The 20,342-nt window shown below is 33.2% G+C and overlaps 1 protein-coding gene across 3 annotated transcripts in view; it reads left to right on the top strand.

The window, feature by feature from the left end:
* LOC150109181 (uncharacterized) overlaps positions 1-20,342 on the top strand; it is a 648,231-nt gene that overhangs the window by 187,522 nt on the left and 440,367 nt on the right. For all 3 annotated transcript variants that reach the window (XM_090406029.1, XM_090406020.1, XM_090406040.1), the window contains exon 3: positions 19,922-20,094. In XM_090406029.1, the coding sequence (XP_090262155.1) occupies positions 19,922-20,094 (173 nt within the window). The remainder of the gene's footprint in view (positions 1-19,921; positions 20,095-20,342) is intronic.

The raw sequence follows: 20,342 nt of genomic DNA on the forward strand, positions 1-20,342 counted from the left end.
TTTCTTTTTTAACGGAATGTCTTAATAGCTGTTTTGCTTTCGGCCACAAGTATGCGTTTGTCTTGGATATAAATTAGATTTAGATTAAGTATATATTTATACTTATTTCATTAAGTATACCTTCTAATGGCATTCTTCAGTGATACAAAGCAAAATATGAACAAATTAACCAAAATTAATTAATTGATTAGTCTAATAATAGCTTAAAATTTTTTTCCTTATTTTAATAAATAAATTTTAATAAATTCCTATTCTATAATTCATGAAAATCCATAGAATTTAATTATTTGTTTAAAATATAAAACAAAAATAACTGAATTCAATAAATTCGCTGACCCTTTTTCATTCCTTCAGTGGAGTATGCGTGCGACATTTCTTTAGCCTTAACTTTTAGGAAATCGGTAGGCAACCAGTCACCGTTTTTTCTCACCATGTCTGGTTGAGTGCATTCGGACGGCATGCTAGATAAAATGCAATATTTCCTATTACTGATTAGCATTAACCAATATTTATTTGTCTGAACTCGTTTGTGTTCTGCGCTAGATTTTGATGAGTTCAAGCATTAAGAATTCCGAGTTTCTTCCTGGTAGGAAGAGAGAGAGAGAGAGAGAGAGAGAGACCATAAACATCCCTATTTATCTATCTCAAAGACCGTAGCAAAGTTTAAAATTTTCCTTCCGATAGACTCTGGTTTTCAACTGTTCAGTTAATTAATGAAATGATATATGTTATACCTTTAACCTCTTGTTTTTTTTTCTCTTCAGAGTATATCATGGGGTACGTTTAAGAGCGTCTTTAGGTAAAGGAAGATTTTAAGTGAATAGTAATAATATGCTAAAAATCACATTCCAAATATATTATTAAAATTAGCATGATAGCAATGTACAATTGCATTGATCTTCAACAAATTCTTCCTGATTTCGTTGACCGCTGGTAAAATAGTGATCTTTCAAAGTACGTTTCTGCTAATCAAACAGATGACAGTGAAGCGAAGCAAATTCAACATTTTTAAAGGGATGCTTCAGGATATCAAACCTAAGTTTAGAGTGTGTCCGTAGTTTGGTCCGCACTACGAATCGTAAGTTGTCATGTAATAGCATGACATCTAGCTCACAAACAACAGCCAAGACTTATTACGAATCTCTGGCTTCAACTTAACAAGCTATACCCGAAATAAGTACCTTTAGTATCGACCTCTCCTTTCAAGTTAAAGGGATGGTACTCATAAATTCTATAAAAATGTGAGCATCTTTTCCCCGAAGGTTGTGAATCGAGTGTCGCTCTACGTCTCGCAACGGTAGCTTTTTCTTCACCTGTGACAATGCATTTCAAGAAGAGAAGGCAACACATTCCTCACAATATCAAGTGAAAAGCCGATTACAGATGCCCAAATGATTTTGCCTGTTCTCCTCTGTGAATTGTTTGGGAAGCCAGACTTGTCCAAACACTATGAAGATAAAGCCTGTTGTAGATGTGTAGGAAGAAGCGTAACTAAGCTGCAGTTGGTTTGTCTCTTCATCGGTATCACTCTCAAGTTATAGAGAATAAGTGTACGGGATTTTCCAATGTTCTCATCAATCGTTGATGTGGATGAACGCTCCAATCGTTCGTCAGTGACAATTGCTCGACCGTTTCTGAACATGGAAAATCCACTCGTGTATGCTTCGCTGCATCAAAACGCTGTAACTGTACTTGCTATAACTCCTCTATGAATTTTACATCCGATACATCTTCAGCGTACAAAAATCGAAAGAGAGAACTTTTTCTTTTGAGGTACGTCATAAATAAAACGGCCATTTTCATGCTATTAATTCAGCTTGACACTTTATTTAAATATCAGCGAGGATTCGTGTTTGCTCAAGAAATAGCTGAAGTAAACATTTTAGATATTTTCTGACTTGTGACTTATTTTATACTTTAGTAGAACAATGTAATTTAGTAGATTATTATTATTATACTATTACTTATTTTATAATAAGTAATAGTTACTACATGAAACCTCCATGGAGTCCCAAGACTTGTTGCGCAAAACACTACACGCATTGCACATTCTGCATTACTAAGTATACGACATTACAAGCTATTTTTTATCTCTTGACTTTGTGTTCTCAAGCTGGTTTGTCTGTTTTTTTTTGCCGGAGAAAAAACTTGAGTTTCCTAACTCCTCTTCATTCCGAATGGGAGTAAATGGAACTCCTTTTGTCCTAACTTTTAGAAATCGGTAAACAGCAAATCTTCAGTCGTCAATGTAGTTAAGAGTTCAGAGCTACCGCAGATTTTTAGAAATACAGAGACAATAATCGGGCAAACAACTGTTGCATTTCGTTTTCCTAATCACAACTAATTAGTGAGTTCGAAAAAAAAACCGAACAGTTACTCTACTAGGCGACTATTATGGAACATACAACACTTTGTCTTCCTTCTGGTGGTCTAGAATTATAGAAGATATACTGATAGAATAATTAACAACTGAATACTAACAATGAACATAAATAAATAATACAATACCATAAAATTTGCATTTAGGCATAAAATAACTTTCACTTTATATTTTTATTCTATATTTACAGTTTTTCTAATAAAAAACTGGGAAGCATTTTATTGATGTATCTTTCTTTAAGTCTATTACAGAAGCTTAATGTTGAGAGTGGCCTTCAGAATTACTATATAGTGAATTTTTAAATGAGTTATTTTGAAAGAGGTATCAAATAAATTAATGTGAAACAAAGTGACAAAAAAGTGAAAATAAACAGATCAAATGAAAGTAAATTGGAAGCTAAAATAAATGGGTGAAAATACATTAAAAGATAACTAAAGGCTCTCGAACCCTGCGGCATTACAAAGGCTGTACGCTAGATGCTTTGAATATCATTTGGAGAGGATTTCTTATAAGCCGAAAGGAATCGAAACAAACGCTTTATAAATCAAAATAAAAGACTAGAAGCATAAAGGAAGAGGATTACTCTAATGAAAAAAAAAGGTAAAAAGTCTTTCGTAATCCTCCGTTAAAAGGAAGCGATGTGTAAAAGCAAGAGTCGTAAGACGGAAATATTGAATTCAGTGCGGAGAATGAAGTCAGCTGAAGAAAACATCGACGGAAAAAGGTCTTTTTTTCTTGAGACAATTATAGCATTATCGTTTTTATTGTCTGTTATCCTACTTTAGTTTCCAATTAGTTTCGTTAAGTTTCTTCGCTCACACTTTTTTTAGAATATATAGATATCATCGTCTTCATAATATCAGTCTAAATGGCACGTCTTTTATTTTATAAACGCCCTTCCATTAACTTAATGCGTATGCTTTATAAATATTTAAATCTTATGTTTTATATTCTACTTTTATGCTCATCGCGGTTTCTTTTAGTTAATATTTGCTTTATACTTGCATTACTTTAGTTTGAGTAATAAACAGTACTTCAAAGATTTCGTTCCAGTAACAATAACTAACCTCTACGAGAACTAAATACAATTATCTAGATGCCTCAACTTCCGAGAATGGAATGTAGCAGACTCGACTATGAAACTTTCACGAGTGTTTATTTGAAAATGGAAAGAAAATAGAAAACGGTGTTTTCTTTTAACCAGTTAGATCATATGAAAACGTCTTCATTTCTTTATTTTGTGGTTAATTTGATTTAGAATATAATTCATGTTTTCTTTAAAAAAGTATTTTATGGTCAAACCTTAAAATTCTAGGAATGAATAATAAGAAAAATAATATATTACTAAATGGAAGAAATGCTTGCAAATTCTTTATTAAACATGACCTTCGCACAATTTGAAGAAAAAAAAATAAGTTTATTGTACGTTGAGTACGAATAGCCTCATGTTTTTCTCAATGCTCATATTTAATTATAGTAATAAATTAAAAAAAAATTATAATAGCGATATAACAATCTTAAAGATGCTGGGCCGACAACGAATATTTCAAGTGAAAAATGAAAACAGAAGAAACATTAAAATAGAAATACTGAAATAATTTAAATAGCCTTCGATGGCATTCAACGGGACGTCTCCACTTCAGTGAAAACATGCGTTTCTTAAGAATTCGAAATGAATATTCCCTAGTTACTCTGCATAAAAGAAAAAAAAATTAGAAATTAGAAATTCAAAACGAAGTAATTTTTAAGAGGATTGCAATTGCTAAAATAAACAGAATGGGGTGCAAGTTTATTTTTGACCTATTGCAGTATTCAAAATTATCAAAATTTAAAGTACAGTTGAATAATCATCATCCAAAAGTTGAATCCAAAGACGTTGTCTGCTTTTAACTTCATTTACGATTAATCAGCGCCAAAAGAAGTGTAATATTCATATCTGTGCAACAGATTGTTTTGGATCTTATCACAGGGATGTCGAAAAAAATCTGTAATAATTTTATCACATACCTCTTTGAAAATACTAGCTTTTGGATTCAGTAATAAGTGCTAGAAGTTTATAGATTTTTTTTCAGTCAAGTCTAAATTAATCCACCTCAAGTGCCTAAAGTGAGATTTTCCTCCGCAGCTGGGTAAACTCTTCTGAGAACGTATGCAAAGTAATAGTAAATGGAGTTTAAAAAGTGTGATAGAAAAGTGCGTACTGAAACTTGTTAGTTCATTAGTATCCAGTGATAATTATAAATAACATTAAAGCAAATTTAAGTTGCAAATTGGACTGTTTATGTTAATACAGAAAATACCTTAGTTCTGATGTACAAATAATATAGCATTATTTTTGAAGAGAAAAATATTTTCCTTTTATAACTGATATTTTCAATTTCTCCTCCTCTCATGTAATCCTGAAGTTTAATAGTCGTTAATAAGGGATAAAAATCCCTTATTACATTGTGATAAAATATCAAGGATAGTGAGGGAGCTTGCTCCACCTTTGCTTCGAGTTGCCTTGGTGTGGTACCACCAGGTGGTCACTTACGCTTGGATTCGCCGATAGTTCGTCGGCATGAAACTCTTAGATCGTAGTTTTCGATCTTAGAGCTTCGCATACTAGCTGTAAAATAATAAGGGATTTTTATCCCCTTAATTTAACACCATTTACAAGTGCTGTTCTTGAGTTATTTTATCGTTGTGTATAGTTGCGTATCGAAATTCGTAAAATTTTTTATTTATTTTTTACACTCATCGTTGAAAAAGGAAAACGATCTATAACAGTTAATATGAAATCATTTGACAAATATCAGAAATTGTGGAATTAACTATTGTTTAAATCGGATTAACGAAATTGTTAAAAGAAAAAATATGGTTTAACTTCAGAGATATAAACGAAAAATAATATTAACATTTCTTACACGCAACCATATACAACGAAAAAAGCATCTAATAGTAACGTGCCATATTCAAGAACTTACCTTACACCCAATTCTTATAAGCAGGTTATATCAAGCTACGAATGGTTTATTGCAGTTTACTTACGGTAAGTTTGGGGAGAAGGAAAAGCATGCGGAGCACGTTCTTTATAATTGCATTTGACTTTGTAAATATCCTAATAAATCTTGGATATTCGCTGCTTGGAAACAGCTACGCATTCTTTAGAAATCCTTCTCTCTCTCTCTCTCTCTCTCTCTCTCTCCCTCCCTCCTGTAGTCGATATTGGAGGTCGCTTCGTTACACTGTTAGAGCAGATATTTATTTTGTTTATTTTGCCTGACAATCTGTCTTCTAAAAGCCCAACTGCACTGAACTGTTTTTAAAATATTAATGATATCGGCGACAGAGAGACAGAGAAGAAGCAAATATATCGCTTTTTATTAAAATAACCAACATTGCATTTCTCACATTACTATGGCGGGGTATGCTTAGCCTCACGGTGCACTTCAGAATAGTAACGTTCAACTGAAATGACTGAAATTCTTAACTGAATTTTTACACATCCCCGCAGAAATAAATTCAGTTCAAAAGCAAAACTCTCTTATACTTAAATAAGCACTTGCAGAATAAAGAATAACAGTTTAAAGGCTATATTTTACAATAGCAGTTATTGCATCATTTAGCTATTGTAGAAAATAACCCTATGCAAACACTTCCACTATGAAGAGCAAAAATTCGTTATTAGGAATCGGTAGCAGTGAAAGAAGTAGGAGAAAGTCTCTTCAGTCCCGAATCACCGAATGATGCAGGTAGTGATACCTTGCTTACTTTCTATATGATCAACAAGGACTTTTATTAGGTAGGCATTAAAATTGCATAAAACCCCTAATTAGGGACTCATCCAGTCTTGGACGGACGAGACTTGAAAGGATGGGTGCAAAACGTGTAACAATACTATACCGTACTTTGTTGGAAAATAATAGTTTGAATTTTTCAGGTCTTTTAAAACAACACTAAATCAGTTGCGTTTCTTCCGGAAAATCATGTGATTTCTTCTTGAAATCAGGCAAGTGGAATGCGAGAACAGGATCAGCCTAAGGTAATATACAGAAATATCACTGATAGACAGAATCACGCGATTTGCAAAAAATAATGGACAGAAAGCTTATCCATTACCAAGTGATGACCGAGAGTTAAACTCTGAGTCAGCAGAATGCAGGGAATTGTCACCAATACAAATGAAATTCTAGAAAATAAAATGAGATCCTTTTCCACCTCTTCGAAACTCTTCCCAGATTTGCAAACATGTCACAACAAACAGCAACAAACTGAACAAAAGTGCTGATCGCATGCTGAATCGTAACCTTTCAAACAGGTGTAATGATGCCCAATATGAGACTAAATATAAATTTCAGGTGGTAGTAATGTGGCATTTTCACTTTCCCTTTATCAATTTTATAGAACTTATTAGAACCAATGACAACACTATGAATGAAAAACGTGCCTCAAGTAGACCTCATTTCAGTGGATGTTTCAATGATGATTTTTTTTTATTATTTTAAACCAAGAAAACTTCGAAAACTTGACTTTATCTGTAGATAATTAATGCTGTGATGAGACGATTATTTGTATCTGCTTAGTCTGTCAATGCCGATCACCTACCTGCCTATTTTGTTGGGGGGGGGGGGTCGATTCTCTAGAAATCCCAGTTGATGGATGTCTGGCTAACTGAGCTACAGCCCAGTTATCCTTATAATGGTTTGCTGGGTTCTTATCAGGTTTTTTCAACTAGAAGACGCTGTTGCTAGGGAGTAATTCAATTGTCATTTATTAATGCTTATATCCCAGCGACAGGTTTCCACACTTAAACGAAAATAAACACAAAATACGTGTTTATTTGTAAATTGATTTACTTATGACAATATATAAATTAAAATTTATAGAATTGATTTACTCCATCTATTTATAACTTATATTCAATTATTTAAGCAATAAGCAGGCTAGCCATAATCAAATAGCAATTAATTAAATGCCACCAACTTTAAAATGTTGACGTTAACTGCAGAAATTCTCGTTAATCAGTTTTCGCGAGCTCCTATACTTACTTGTCCCTTCACCTCCTCTCCCCAACTAAGATCCAAATTTGTTCAACTGATTATGTTAACATTGTCTGAATGTACGTTATTTTTATTCAGTTGCTGCTTCAAATGTTAATCTAATAATCAATACTTGTTCTGACAGCACTACGAGATACAGAATTACGTAAAAAAAAAGTAATCTAATTTTGAAAAAAAAAACTTGCTACCGTGTTTATTGATATTATTTCGTTGTTTAGGAAAAAAAATAGTCATAATTTTGAGGTTGAAGTTAGCACTGGTTGATGATAACAGCTTACTCCATAAAAATTATGAATCGGGTGATAAGATAAGTAGAAAGTACTATCAATGTGTTCATTTATTCGTATTTTGCATGTTCGTTCATGTAGTTTTTATACAAGCACTCGCCCATTTAATCAACCACGCTCCAGCAAAGTCAGACGTTTAATATCGAACATGTCGAATTTTTTATGCACGTAAACTAAATCTGTAATTAATCTACTGCAAAAGTATTTAACTGAGTAATATATTTTCACTGGAATAAAATTACCTTAACTAATTATGAATAAATAAAGATGTTTTCGTGTTGCAAAATATTTAAATAGAAATGGACAGAAACTACATTCAGAGAGAGGGAAAATAAGTTTGAAGTTTATATAAAGGTTGCATCTTGTGATCGGATTCGCTTACGTTGATAATCTAATTCGGTAAGGCATGTAATCAGCCTTTACCTGAACTTTCATGGCATATATTTTTGTTAAGAAAATATCCAGAAAAAATATAATTTTTTTTTTCATTTCGAACAGATTTTTCGAATTATTATTATTATTTTATTGTCGGTCACAATGTAATCATTTCTTTGTGATCAATGGTGAATAACATCAGTTAGCCATTTCTTAAATTTATCAAGATGATTGCCAAATAATACTATAGTTGCTTAAGCTACTGAAATAAATAGTAAACTTTAAACTGTTTTTAAAAGTATTTCAAAATGTTTAGTAATCAGTGAAATATGCGAATGACTTTTCCTATAGTTTTGAAAAGGCTGCGAAAAACGTTTAAATAAATCCCTTGATTGCAAATATATATCGATTACTGATTACTTCATAAATGTATCGGAAATCTCTAAAGTTGCATTACTGTTGTTCGACATAAAGCTTTGCAAGTTTTCTATCAAACATTTTTTTCTTTTGTTTAGCTTCACTCTAATGGTTATATTTTACAATTCTGACTACTGCTCCCTAAAGTTTGAATTGATTTTGTTTGTAATCAGCGAGGAGAAACCGATACGAACCCGATACTGACGGAAGAAATGGCCATAATTTCTAGAAGAATGAAATCTGCAGGATGCTGAATGTACAGTATACCGCTGAGCGATATACGTATCGGTGGCAAGCAAAGGTGTTGGTGATTTGGATTGCTTTATCGAAACATTCACATATAAAAAAAGCATTAGCAACAACATTCGCTTTTGAAATGCGAACTATTTCTTATGAGAAGGGGTACAAAAATAATAACCGAAGAAAGGCATTAATGGTGCCGAAGAAATATTGACTTTTCATTCGCAAATTACTTTGAAGAAATGTCATCAATTGTATCCACTGATTTCTCCATGTGTTATTAACTTAATAATATATTAATGTTTATTTAATGTACTATAATATCGGCTATTTAATCCATGATGACCAGGTCACAACAACTACAAATTCTAAAAAATAAGCGGTAAAGGAGAAAAAGAAATAAAAAATGTGGCAGTGCATCAAGCCACTAAATTGTAACTATCTAAAATCATCCTAAGATTTAATAAAAACAAAGAACTGGTGTAAGTGCCAGGTGAAACCTCCAAAGTAATGTAGATTTTTTTATATAGCATCATAATTAATCTGTCATGAATAAACAAGAACTTAAAAAAAACATAACAGTATACTTCATTAACGGAAACATTTTTAAAAGTAATTTGAAAGTAATGAAAGTAATTAGAATACTGTTGTTTAAAAATTATTGTTGCTATTGTGTTATATAATGCAAAAACAACGTACAAATAAAGTATAATTTCAGAATTACAGAGAAATTTATTTCTCTACTAAGTGTTCCAGACACGATTAATGCAAGAATACTGGAAGAGAGGCTGAGAACAATTGTCGAAGAGAAACTTGGAGAAGAACAAGCTAGCTTCAGGCAAAATTGTTATGATCAAATTTTCAGTTTACGACAAATAGTTGAGAAATCGTGGTAATTATGACAATGACCTGTACTTAAGTTTTGTTGATCTGGATAAAGCATGTAACAAGGTACCTAGAGAAAAGCTTTTCAAACCACTAGAATTATATGTGATAAATGGAACATTATACAAATCAGTGCGTAATAGTATATTTAAGTTATAAGTCAGTAGTTAAAATTGAGGAAATACAGGAAGATGGTTTGATGTAAAATCAGGGGTTAGACAATGATGCACATTATCTCCACTCGTGTTCATCATCTCATTCATCATCTATATGTATCTCGTTATTACTTGCTCAGTAACGATTGTTTCCAAGAATGAAAATAGGAGAAGCGACTTGGGCACGAAATAAGCACTCGAAACTTCAACGCAGCCACAGTCAGTGTGAACAACGTTCATTAAATATGTACGGTTCTTGGTTCTATGCTAATTATCATTTGGACTATGTATATTCATTTTCAAGTATTACGGGAGGATGAAATTCTTCCACTCTGTACTTTTCTTATTAGATTTTGACTCGCATTAACTGTGACGTTATCCATTACTAGCGACTTTCAAGGCAATCAGATATAATGGAATTTGAGAGAATTCTAGCATGGAAACAAGTCTCTCCTTATAATATGATTTTTTTTTTTTGAAAGTAAGCTCCACACAAATTATTTTCAGTGCCGCCAAATAAACTGCAAGCATGTCAATTTTTTTTCTGGATTTGTAACAAACTTTTAATATTAAAGTATGTTGATATATATGCTTAATATACAGAAAGGCATAATTAACAAATGAGTCAATCCATTTCAAGTGTCTAAAGTGTTGGTCCATTGCTTCTGGAAAAAACACCAAGCACAATCCTTTATAAAAATCGAACAGAAAGTGACTTCGAAATTAAAGTTTCAAACAAATTTCTGCTTCACTCTCAAATTTGGTTTCAAAAGTTTAAACTTCATCTTTTGCCAACTCTACGATATTTTGATTATCACTTTCGAAGAAACGGCTGTTTCCTGGCTCCCCAATGATACCCATGATTGATGAGGCAATCAGCTTTATGCGACTACTGCTCTTCGAACTTCCATATAATCTAAGTCCTCATTACAAGGAAATATACGCTCTGAGACCAGAGCATGCAAACCAACTCTTTTCCAATATTCAAACTTAAGATTTAATGAACCGAGTTTGCGTCTTAACCACTTACCTTTGCCTGGCTCTATTTTCTCTGTGGTGTATACTCCCATATGTATTCACAAACGTGAGGTTTAATTATTGCCTGCTTTCTACTTAGGTTTCCATTCTAAAATTATTTCAACAGAAATCGGTTTTCTTTTGAATATATTTTTTTTTTTAGAAATGCATAATAATATCTGAGAAGAAGAAGAAGAGGGAGAAGTAAAAATGGGTGTAGCCATTGCCAATGAAACTACGTTTGTTATGTTTATGCCTGCTATTCAAACTCAGCAAATTAAGCTAACTTAATGGACATACGCAGTATCAAATACAGTATTCCTATAGCATAAGAAAACAGAAATGCTTTCTGTTTCGGTTACTCTTTTCTTTTGATAATGAAAACACAGAAAGTACATTATTTACGTAGTGTGAGATCAAGGAATTTCACACTGCAAGAGCGTATCTGTTTATCTTATTTGGTTTATTTTAATGAGTGACATTTAATAGTGCAGCGCCTCCGTACAGCAAATGGAAGAACAACGGACATTGCGCCCTTCGACTTAAAAGACCTAAGTTCGATTCTCGTCGTGACGAGAGGAATCTTTATGTAGACATTTTCAGTTGAAGGTGAGTTAGTTGATCTTATCCGGGGTTGGCAGGATTTTTCTCTCTCGGTAACTTGGGGTTTTCATCCGGCAAATCGGCCATGTGAACATACAGAATTTACAGACAAAATACAATTTTGGTGGCAGTAGTGGTGGGCATTAGATGGTGTTGTGCAGTTGGAGGATTAAGTAAGGGAGACGGTGAGTTGTAGTGGAGTAGTTTGTCCTACCACGACATGTCTTTAGACTCCTTGAAGGTGTGACATAATAATAAAAGGGATATAACAAAGTAATGTGTTAGTAATATCTTAGTCTTAAGTAGTGTACTAAATACCAGGTGTAAATGTAAGTCATATTCTTAACACAATTTTCCTACAAAAATAATAATGATAGCATCAAGAATACAAGCATTCGTTATTTTGATGAAGTTACAAAAATTTCTCCAACACACCAAATAGCTCCGATTTTCTGTAGTAAATGACCAGTGGCATGCTGGTATGAGGAATAGAACAAATTGGTACAACTAAAGTGTTGTTAGACTATCTTTTGCCTTTGTTACTGAAGCAAAGCACATCATTGTAGCGATTACGTCCATACAATGTCCATATGAATTTTTATGATAGCGCACTCTTCACTGTCGTTTTTATTTTCTATTTCTGTTTTCGTTCTGGGTGCCTTCTTCCGTATTACATCAGATGCCATCAAGAAGATTAATATTCGAGCTATTGCACCAAAAATGCAAGTAATGCTCAACCGTATTGATATTGGAGCTGTTATGCGATGGTAGAGTTTTCGATGCTTTATCCCTGCGGTATTTTGTACCTAGGTTAGTATTTTTTTTTTTTTTTTTTGATATTATGGAGGAAACAACTAATACTTCGGCCAGTGTGTTCCAGTGGATTTATCTGTCTTACCGGAGGAATACCCGGTCCACTTCGGCATGGAATCGGCTAATTCATCGTCAGCTAAGTAACTCTTATAAAGATTCTTTGTATCCTAGGACGAGATTCGAACCCAGATCTTTCTAACTAATGGGCATTGCTTTTAGGTGGGAGATGGATTTCATCGCCTGGTGTGAGATCACCTCCCTGCTTATTGGAGGCCTGAAGTGACTTGAAAAAAGTCCATGTGTGATCTCTAAAACAGGGTTTTCGGACCTGGTAAAAAAAATAAAAATAAATAAAAAATAAAATACATATAAAATTAATACGAACAACAAAAAAAATTCCTTAACTTACCCGCGGGACGAATGTACTAAAGATTCACAAATAAACCTTTCGTCGCTGAGAAACAAAAACGAAAGGAAGAGAGAATAAAATGCCAGTGGGAATTTGAAAATAAATTGAATTATCTTTGAGAAACAGTACTGGTTTTACCGCAACGGAAATGTCAGTGAATAATTGTTGGCTAGATTCTATAATTCAAGAAAGCAATATTCACAGCGTTTTAAATTTTTTTTTTAATATTTCGTCCTTAACATTAGAATATCGATAATAATGTTATGGAAGTGAATTTGCGGGCCACGTTATACGTAAACGCTTAGCAAGCAACAGAAATAGTACAAATGTGTTACAAGAAATTTACGATGTTGGCAACACGCTGCAAATAGAACCATGTAATGTGCTCGTGGCGCAAGCAATTATACCGCGAGCACTCGACAAGAAAAAATTTATGGATGCATTTCAAAACAAACAACTTGTGAAGACATCGTTCGAGCTAGAGTGATGTGGAAAATCGCAATATTATGAAGAATACGAAAAACTTGTGAACTCGAATTGCATAATCAAGCCAACCATATCGAGGAAAAATGATAAATATATACAACAGGATTGTTGCGATTTTGTAGGGACTTGGTGCAGGAAGTATGTAAATCTTTTGGAAATGGTATTTTGGTGAACAATAAATTGTGGACTCTATGAAAAACGATTATTTTAGAAATAAAAGAAATGTAAATTTACAAAAGGAACAATTCGCTTATAAAGAAATAAAATTCACTATATAAAAGTAATATAGTAAGTATCTTCATGGTAAGTAATATAGTAAGTATCTTGATGAGCCATGAATGTGTTCGATTATAACGGGGCACTAAATTTTACTTAGTTATTTTTTTTTTCACTTTAATGGTATGTTATTATTCAGAAAGCTAATATATATAACCCGTTTTTTGATTGCTTATGGAGAAAATAAGATTCTGATTCATTTTTCGCAAAGAAAAATCTATTTTACTACTTTCTTCTTCATTGAAAATATTTTGTTTCTAAAAGGCTCAATTGTTTCAGATCATTAAAATTAAGAACAATTAATAATTAAAAACTAACTTACGGAGCAGTAATTTAGAATACACCAATAAGCTACTCTATAGAATGGTGGGCAATGACCCTTGATTGAAAGGCCTGGATTCGATTCTCTTCATACTAAGAGAAAGCATTATAATTGCTTTTCAACAAGAGTTTAGTCATCCTTTCACAAAAGGTGGCAAGAGTTTTATACTCATAAACCCCGATTTTTACTCCCAAAACAGTCGAACTGGCTGCAGAATACACACGGACAATTTACAGACGATACACTATTCTGCCCATAGCCTATAAGCACACTTTGGTGTAATCTAAACAACCAAGCCAATCAATCTCATAGAATTGATGAGTCTCCCCTAATGGATGTGCAAGGTTTCTCAACGTAACACTCTGTGCAGGGTTAATGGTGTACGTCCTCCAATCCTGCTAGCACATTCATTACTCGCTACAATTTTAGTGCCCCGTTATAATCGAACACATTCATGGCTCATCATTCTTTCGAAGATACTTACATAATAAACGATGCTCGTTAAAATGATAATATTCGTTCAGTTTTTTTTTTTTTCAGTCCAAATCCTATTTTTATACAATGCAAAGCGTATTTAATCCAACTGTTGTTATCTCATAGATGGATACCAGTTGTATTACAAATGACGCATAATAAAGATCTGCACTGAAATTAGAAGATGATAACACCATCAAGCCGTACAGAGAGAGATGTAGCTTGTTATTTAAAACTGATGTAATGTTAATCATAGGTGAACGCTGCTAGTGTTACGACTTAGTATGCGTGCATGCGGGTGGGTATAATCTAAGCAAGCTTCTTAATATTACAGTTGACCCTTGAAGAACGCGGGTTTGAATGCGCGGTTCCACTTATACGCGGAGATTTTTTTTTTCTTTGAATAAATATGTTGGATTTTTTTGGAGATTTGAGACAATTGAAAAAAAACTTGCAGACGAACCGCGTAGCCTAGAAATATCGAAAAAAATTAAGAAAAAATTAGGTATGTCATGAATGTATAAAACACACTAGTCTATATGTAAACACTAGTCGATTTTATCATTTAGTACCATAAAGTATACACAAATCTATTATAAAGAAGTTTAAATTTATCAAAACATAAGCACACACTTACAGACTGTACATGGCCACATGCAGTCGAGAGAAATGTAAACAAACGTAAAGATCCCGTATTAAATAATAACTGCATAAAATTAACTCTTGTTAATTAATTAAATTAATTAGCATAGAATAAAAATTTTATAACGATTCATTCATTAGTGTATAGGCTAGGCTACCGCGAAGCAATCGTATAGATTACACTAGGCTACTATAAAGCAATCATATTGGTGCTTCTTCGTTATCAATGCATGAATCCTTATAGCAGTAAATAAATATGAATTTCTTTTTCACATTATCTTTTCATTTTTTGATGTCTAGTATTAGTAATACGTATATACCATCTACAGTGTTTTGCACCTATTAAGACAATATTGATATAGGTACTGACAAACATATGATTCATCTTGTAAACAGACGACATAAACTTACGGTGTCGATAAATACAGTACAGTACTGTAAATGTATTTTCACTTCTTATACCATTTGTACCACTATTTATACCATTCTGATTTTATTCAATATATTTTCTCTAAAGTATGAGTTTAGAAAACTCATGTCATCTCTTTTAACATTTCTAAGACAATTCAGGTTAGTGTCATTCCCTTCTCCTTCTGTCGTTTACGAATGGATCCAGTTTGTTTTCTGGTCAGTTACTGGTTTTGTAATTCTCGTGTGCATATTGAAATTAAAATAATAAATATCATTAAAATGCATATAAAAATGTTAAAGAGAAGCGTTGAGTTATTTTGAATTATCGTCGAAGCAGCTAAGGCTATGAGGTCAGTGATTATTAACTGCTTGTGTTTCCTGTTTGCTGGGATGAAAAATCCATCAGAGTTTCAGGAACAAAAAAAGCCTTGTTTTCATATGAAACTGCTAACACACCTTTTCAATTTGAAGGTTCTTATAAAGGTTCTTCGCGTCTTGGATGGGATTCTAAGCCATATCTTTTTAACTAAAAGCCATCATCGATACAGACAAAGCACGGAGGCTTGCCTGTATTGGAATCATTCATATTTTTGTATCCAGGAGCGAAAATTCTGCATATTCTCGATATCTGGGAGTATTTGAGAACAGCAAGTAGTGCTTTTGTTCCGTCTTTAAACATAAATATAATGCGGATTTATAAATGTAGGGAATTTTTATTTGACTCATTTTTCAAACGTAATATTTTTAATTTTTTGAGGTATTGTTTTAAATTTAGTACTTTTAATTTTTGTTTCAGAAATTAGCTCACATGACACATGATCTAACTGCTACTCATAATTTGCCATATACTCAAATATTCACAATAAGAATTATGTCTAGTTTTACAAATCCAGATAGTCATCAGGATTTCTGTTCACTTTGATTTCCCCGTTTACTGTTTCAGTTATTGCTCATCTTATATCTTTTCTATTCATTATGTTTTAACCGTTAATTCCGTCTCCATCTCTATCCTCCTCATTCTTCTAATTATTTTTTAAGAGTGATGAGATGCTAACTCCATACTTCGAGACCAGTGTTTAATGACACCAGTTCTATTTTTACAAATAATCAGAGGGAAAAAGCTGAAAATCCAAAGCTGGTACCATACACGGATTAAGGGTTAGATAATCCAGCAATTTTGTTCTATAGAGGGCAATAGTTTGACACCAAGTGATTAAATTCATTTATTCATATATAATAAATTAAGCTAAATACGAGTATATTAGTATTTTCTATGAGGAAAATTTAGATTTACATTAGATCAGAATGCAATTACAAATTTACACCGAAGATGAATTAATCTGATAATTTGGAAAGCTTTCTTTCATTCTCTCCCTTTTATTTTTATTTGTTTATTTTTTCATTTGGCATGTATGATTTTAGAGAACTGCCCTACTTGCCTGTGTTAAAATTTTATTTTACTATTCTCCATTTTGCAAAAAAAAAAAAAAACTGTCTAAGTAGGAGGTGCCTAAACCATAAGCTTACGTCTGAAGATACCATTAATTTTCCTGATACCACATTATTTTCTCTTTCGATATCACTGCAAAATTCATTCCAGTGCGACTCGCTGAAGCACTGTCTAGTATGATATTCACTTAAAGACACTGATACATGTCGTATCAATGTCTTACGTCTTTGTGTGTGTGTGTGTGTGTGTGTGTGTGTGTGTGTGTGTGTGTGTGTGTGTGTGTGTGTGTGTGTGTGTGTGTGTGTGTGTGTGTGTGTGTGTGTGTGTGTGTGTGTGTGTGTGTGCGTGCGCGCGCGCGTGCGTGCGTAAAAGTTCACTGACTGTCTGTCATGTGCAATACAGACACAAGGAAGTCGTACAAGAACGAACAGTCTATCTCCAAAACGAAACAAAAAGAAATTGCGCGTTCTTCGTTCCTGAACAGTCATTACGCATTTCCAAATATTAACCAGATTTGCGAAGTAAATAATTTCTGTCTTCAGTCTTGTCTAGACGAAGATTAGGAAACCATCAAAGAATGCACAATTTCTTTATAAACTTTACTAATTGCTGGTCATCTCACATGGTAAAGTGTGCTGTACTCTAATGTGATTACAATGTTATAATTTACGAAAAATTAAATTTCACACAGTTTCTATTCCAGAATTACATTCTATAATAAATGCCAAGATTTTAACACTAATATTTGGAATGTTTCCTTTTATTAAATAGTAAGTGAAAGGTTAATATAGCACTAACACTCGTAATATTGCGCACTAATACTCGTATGTGATAGAACTTGATTCTTGGTGACAGTTCGCATTAGCTACACAAACACGCAGAGAGAGAGAGAGAAAGAGAGAAAGAGACTACAGAAAATATTTATAAAAGAAAGTTGTTTCAGATAACAAACATAAGCAGAGTAGTTAAAAGGAGAAAGTAGCTGTTATGGACTGGATTAAGAATAACAGCAAAAATAACAAACTGAGCTTTAGCTTACCTGGTTCGTATAATCCATGCAGTAATAATCTTAGTTACTATTAATCAAAATGATCTGAATACAAATAAGTTAGAATTTAAAAAGAATTTGTACATTTCATGAAGCGTAATATCACAGCGCACAACAAATATCGAAACACAAATGCACTATGTTGCCAAAAGTGTCCGGACAGCAACGTAAAATACTGTTTGTATTTTACATCGCTACAGCGCTGCTGTCAATACGAGATCGAGCTTCCTTTCGTTGCTATTACAACCATTATCCTTCGGTCTGGGTTCTCCACTAAGCTCTGGTAAGCTGCTGCTGGAATTCGTTTCCATTCTTCCTCTGGTATGGAGAATAGCTGACGAATGTTGGTTGGGGGAGTGAATATGGCACGCTACCTTTGCTTCAGCTCATACCAAAGATGTTCAACAGAGTTAAGGTCAGGGCTTTGGGCTGGCCAGTATAGTTCTTCCACCTCTATGTCTCCAAACCACGGAGCTAGGGCCCTTGCTTTATGAGCAGATGCGTTATCCTGCTGATACAGGAAAGGGCCTATTCCAAACCGTTGCCACAGTGTGGGAAGAATGAAATCGTCAAAAATGCCATGGTAGGCATCAGTGTTTAAAAATCCGGACACGGAAACTGATGGACCCAGTCCAAACCAGAAAAAATAGCCACAGATCATTATTCTACAGCTTCCAAATTTCGATACAAGACATTTCTGTAAGTATCGTCCACTAAGCATCTTCCAGATGCAGACGCGTCCATCGGATTGCCAGATCATGTACCCCAAAATTCATCTCTCCAAAGGACCCTCTTCCATTGATCCAACAGTCCAATGACGGTGTTGTTTGTAATCAAGGGATTGAGATCCGCAGCAGACCACGAAATGATAAAGCAGTAGTTTTGTTAGTCATCGTCAACATAGTTTTTTTTTAAAAAAGCAGGAGGTTACTTTTAATGGTATACAAGACTGATCTAGAAATGAATTAATGTGTATTTTTCAAACATAATCGGATACTAATCTCGCTTCTTTCAAGGGAAAGACTACAACTCATTATATTTTCACGTTCCGACAGTTTATAAAAACATTATGAATTTGATAAAGAATTATATCTATTATTTGTGGACTTTTATGTTATTATAAATAAGCATATGACAGTATACGTCGAAACGTACTGTGGCATGTAATGAGATATATATTTGAAATGCCAAATATATACGAGTTATATATAAATATGATACAGCAGAATAATCGCTACATCCTCTGTAAGTACGCTTCCTACAGGAATATTCAAGTTTTGAAATAAAATTTGGACTTCACCAAGAAGATAGTGTCTTACTGATCCTGTCCAAACCAGCATTGGAAAAAGTCCCAACACACACCTAAATAAACAAAAGAGAATGGTAATGAGAACAGCCTATTAGCTTACGCTGATGACATGGTTATCCTTGGAGACTTTCCTCAGGTTGTTATATTTATGAATAATTTAATTAAAGCAAGTAAGCTAATATTCTTGTCATGAACCAGAAAAAGACGAAATATATGTTAATTTCAAGGACCCACAGAACCTACATGACTTGGCCCTTGATAATTATATTTTTCAGAAAGTGAATCATTTTAAATATCTTGGAGTGAACACTAACAGTTACAATTATATGCATCGAGAAATGAGAAATGAGAATATCAATCCTAGATATTTTACAATCTTACAACGTAAAATCTAGAATATTATCAAGAAAATCCGAAGAGAAACTATTTAGGGAATCTACAACAGCGTTACCTACAGTAATGAAATATGGTTAAAAACAAAACAAAACTGATAAACAGTAAATACGTCATTTCACTTATATTTTCTTTTCTTTAGTTGTATATCTGATTATTTTATTTCATATTTTTAATTTTTGCATATTCATTTTATTTCTTTCGATCTTATGGAATACAAATATGTAAAAGTCGATATTTGAATGAACGACCAAGTGAATATACTGTCTTAATTATATTCTATGCAAATGCATGCACCATTCCAAATTTGACATTAGTAAATTCTCATGGAATTTCTATAATTTATTTATTTATTCATTTATTATTCATAAATGGCTTAACCAGTAAGAATGGTTTAACTTTCTTAAGAAAAAGAAAAGTGTTAAGAAAGATTAAATTTACATAATAGTTAAATTTCGTATTTTTAATTTTTCTAAAATCTTTTCAGCTGACGCTGCAATAGAGCCTACCCTTTCAAGGAAGAAAAAGCATCCGGAGTTTGCATACAAAACACATGAACTGCTTCAGTATGAATACGAAGAAGGAGATTCCTCCGACTCCTTGGAAACTCTAGCCTCTACCTCAGCTGCTGACAAAAGCGACCCGGATATTCGTGCAAGGGTAAAGAAAATTATCTTTTTAAAAGATCTTATAATAAACGGAAGTATTCTGAAATGTTTATTTCTTTCTCTTCCCCCCCCCCTTCCTCATGCTCGTATGTTATATGTCCAAATTATCTACTCCTCAGCAATATACAACAATATCATAACGATTGGAAACGAGGCGCGTTCACATATTCCAAAGCGCATTTGTAGTGCTGACATAACACTAATTGGATATGATGATTATTCAGCATGAGTTATCTTGTA

Source organism: Typopeltis vanoorti, chromosome 2 (genome assembly GCF_054136105.1).
Source record: "Typopeltis vanoorti isolate ZY-2024b chromosome 2, IOZ_Tvanoo_1.0, whole genome shotgun sequence".
Taxonomy (NCBI): domain Eukaryota; kingdom Metazoa; phylum Arthropoda; class Arachnida; order Uropygi; family Thelyphonidae; genus Typopeltis; species Typopeltis vanoorti.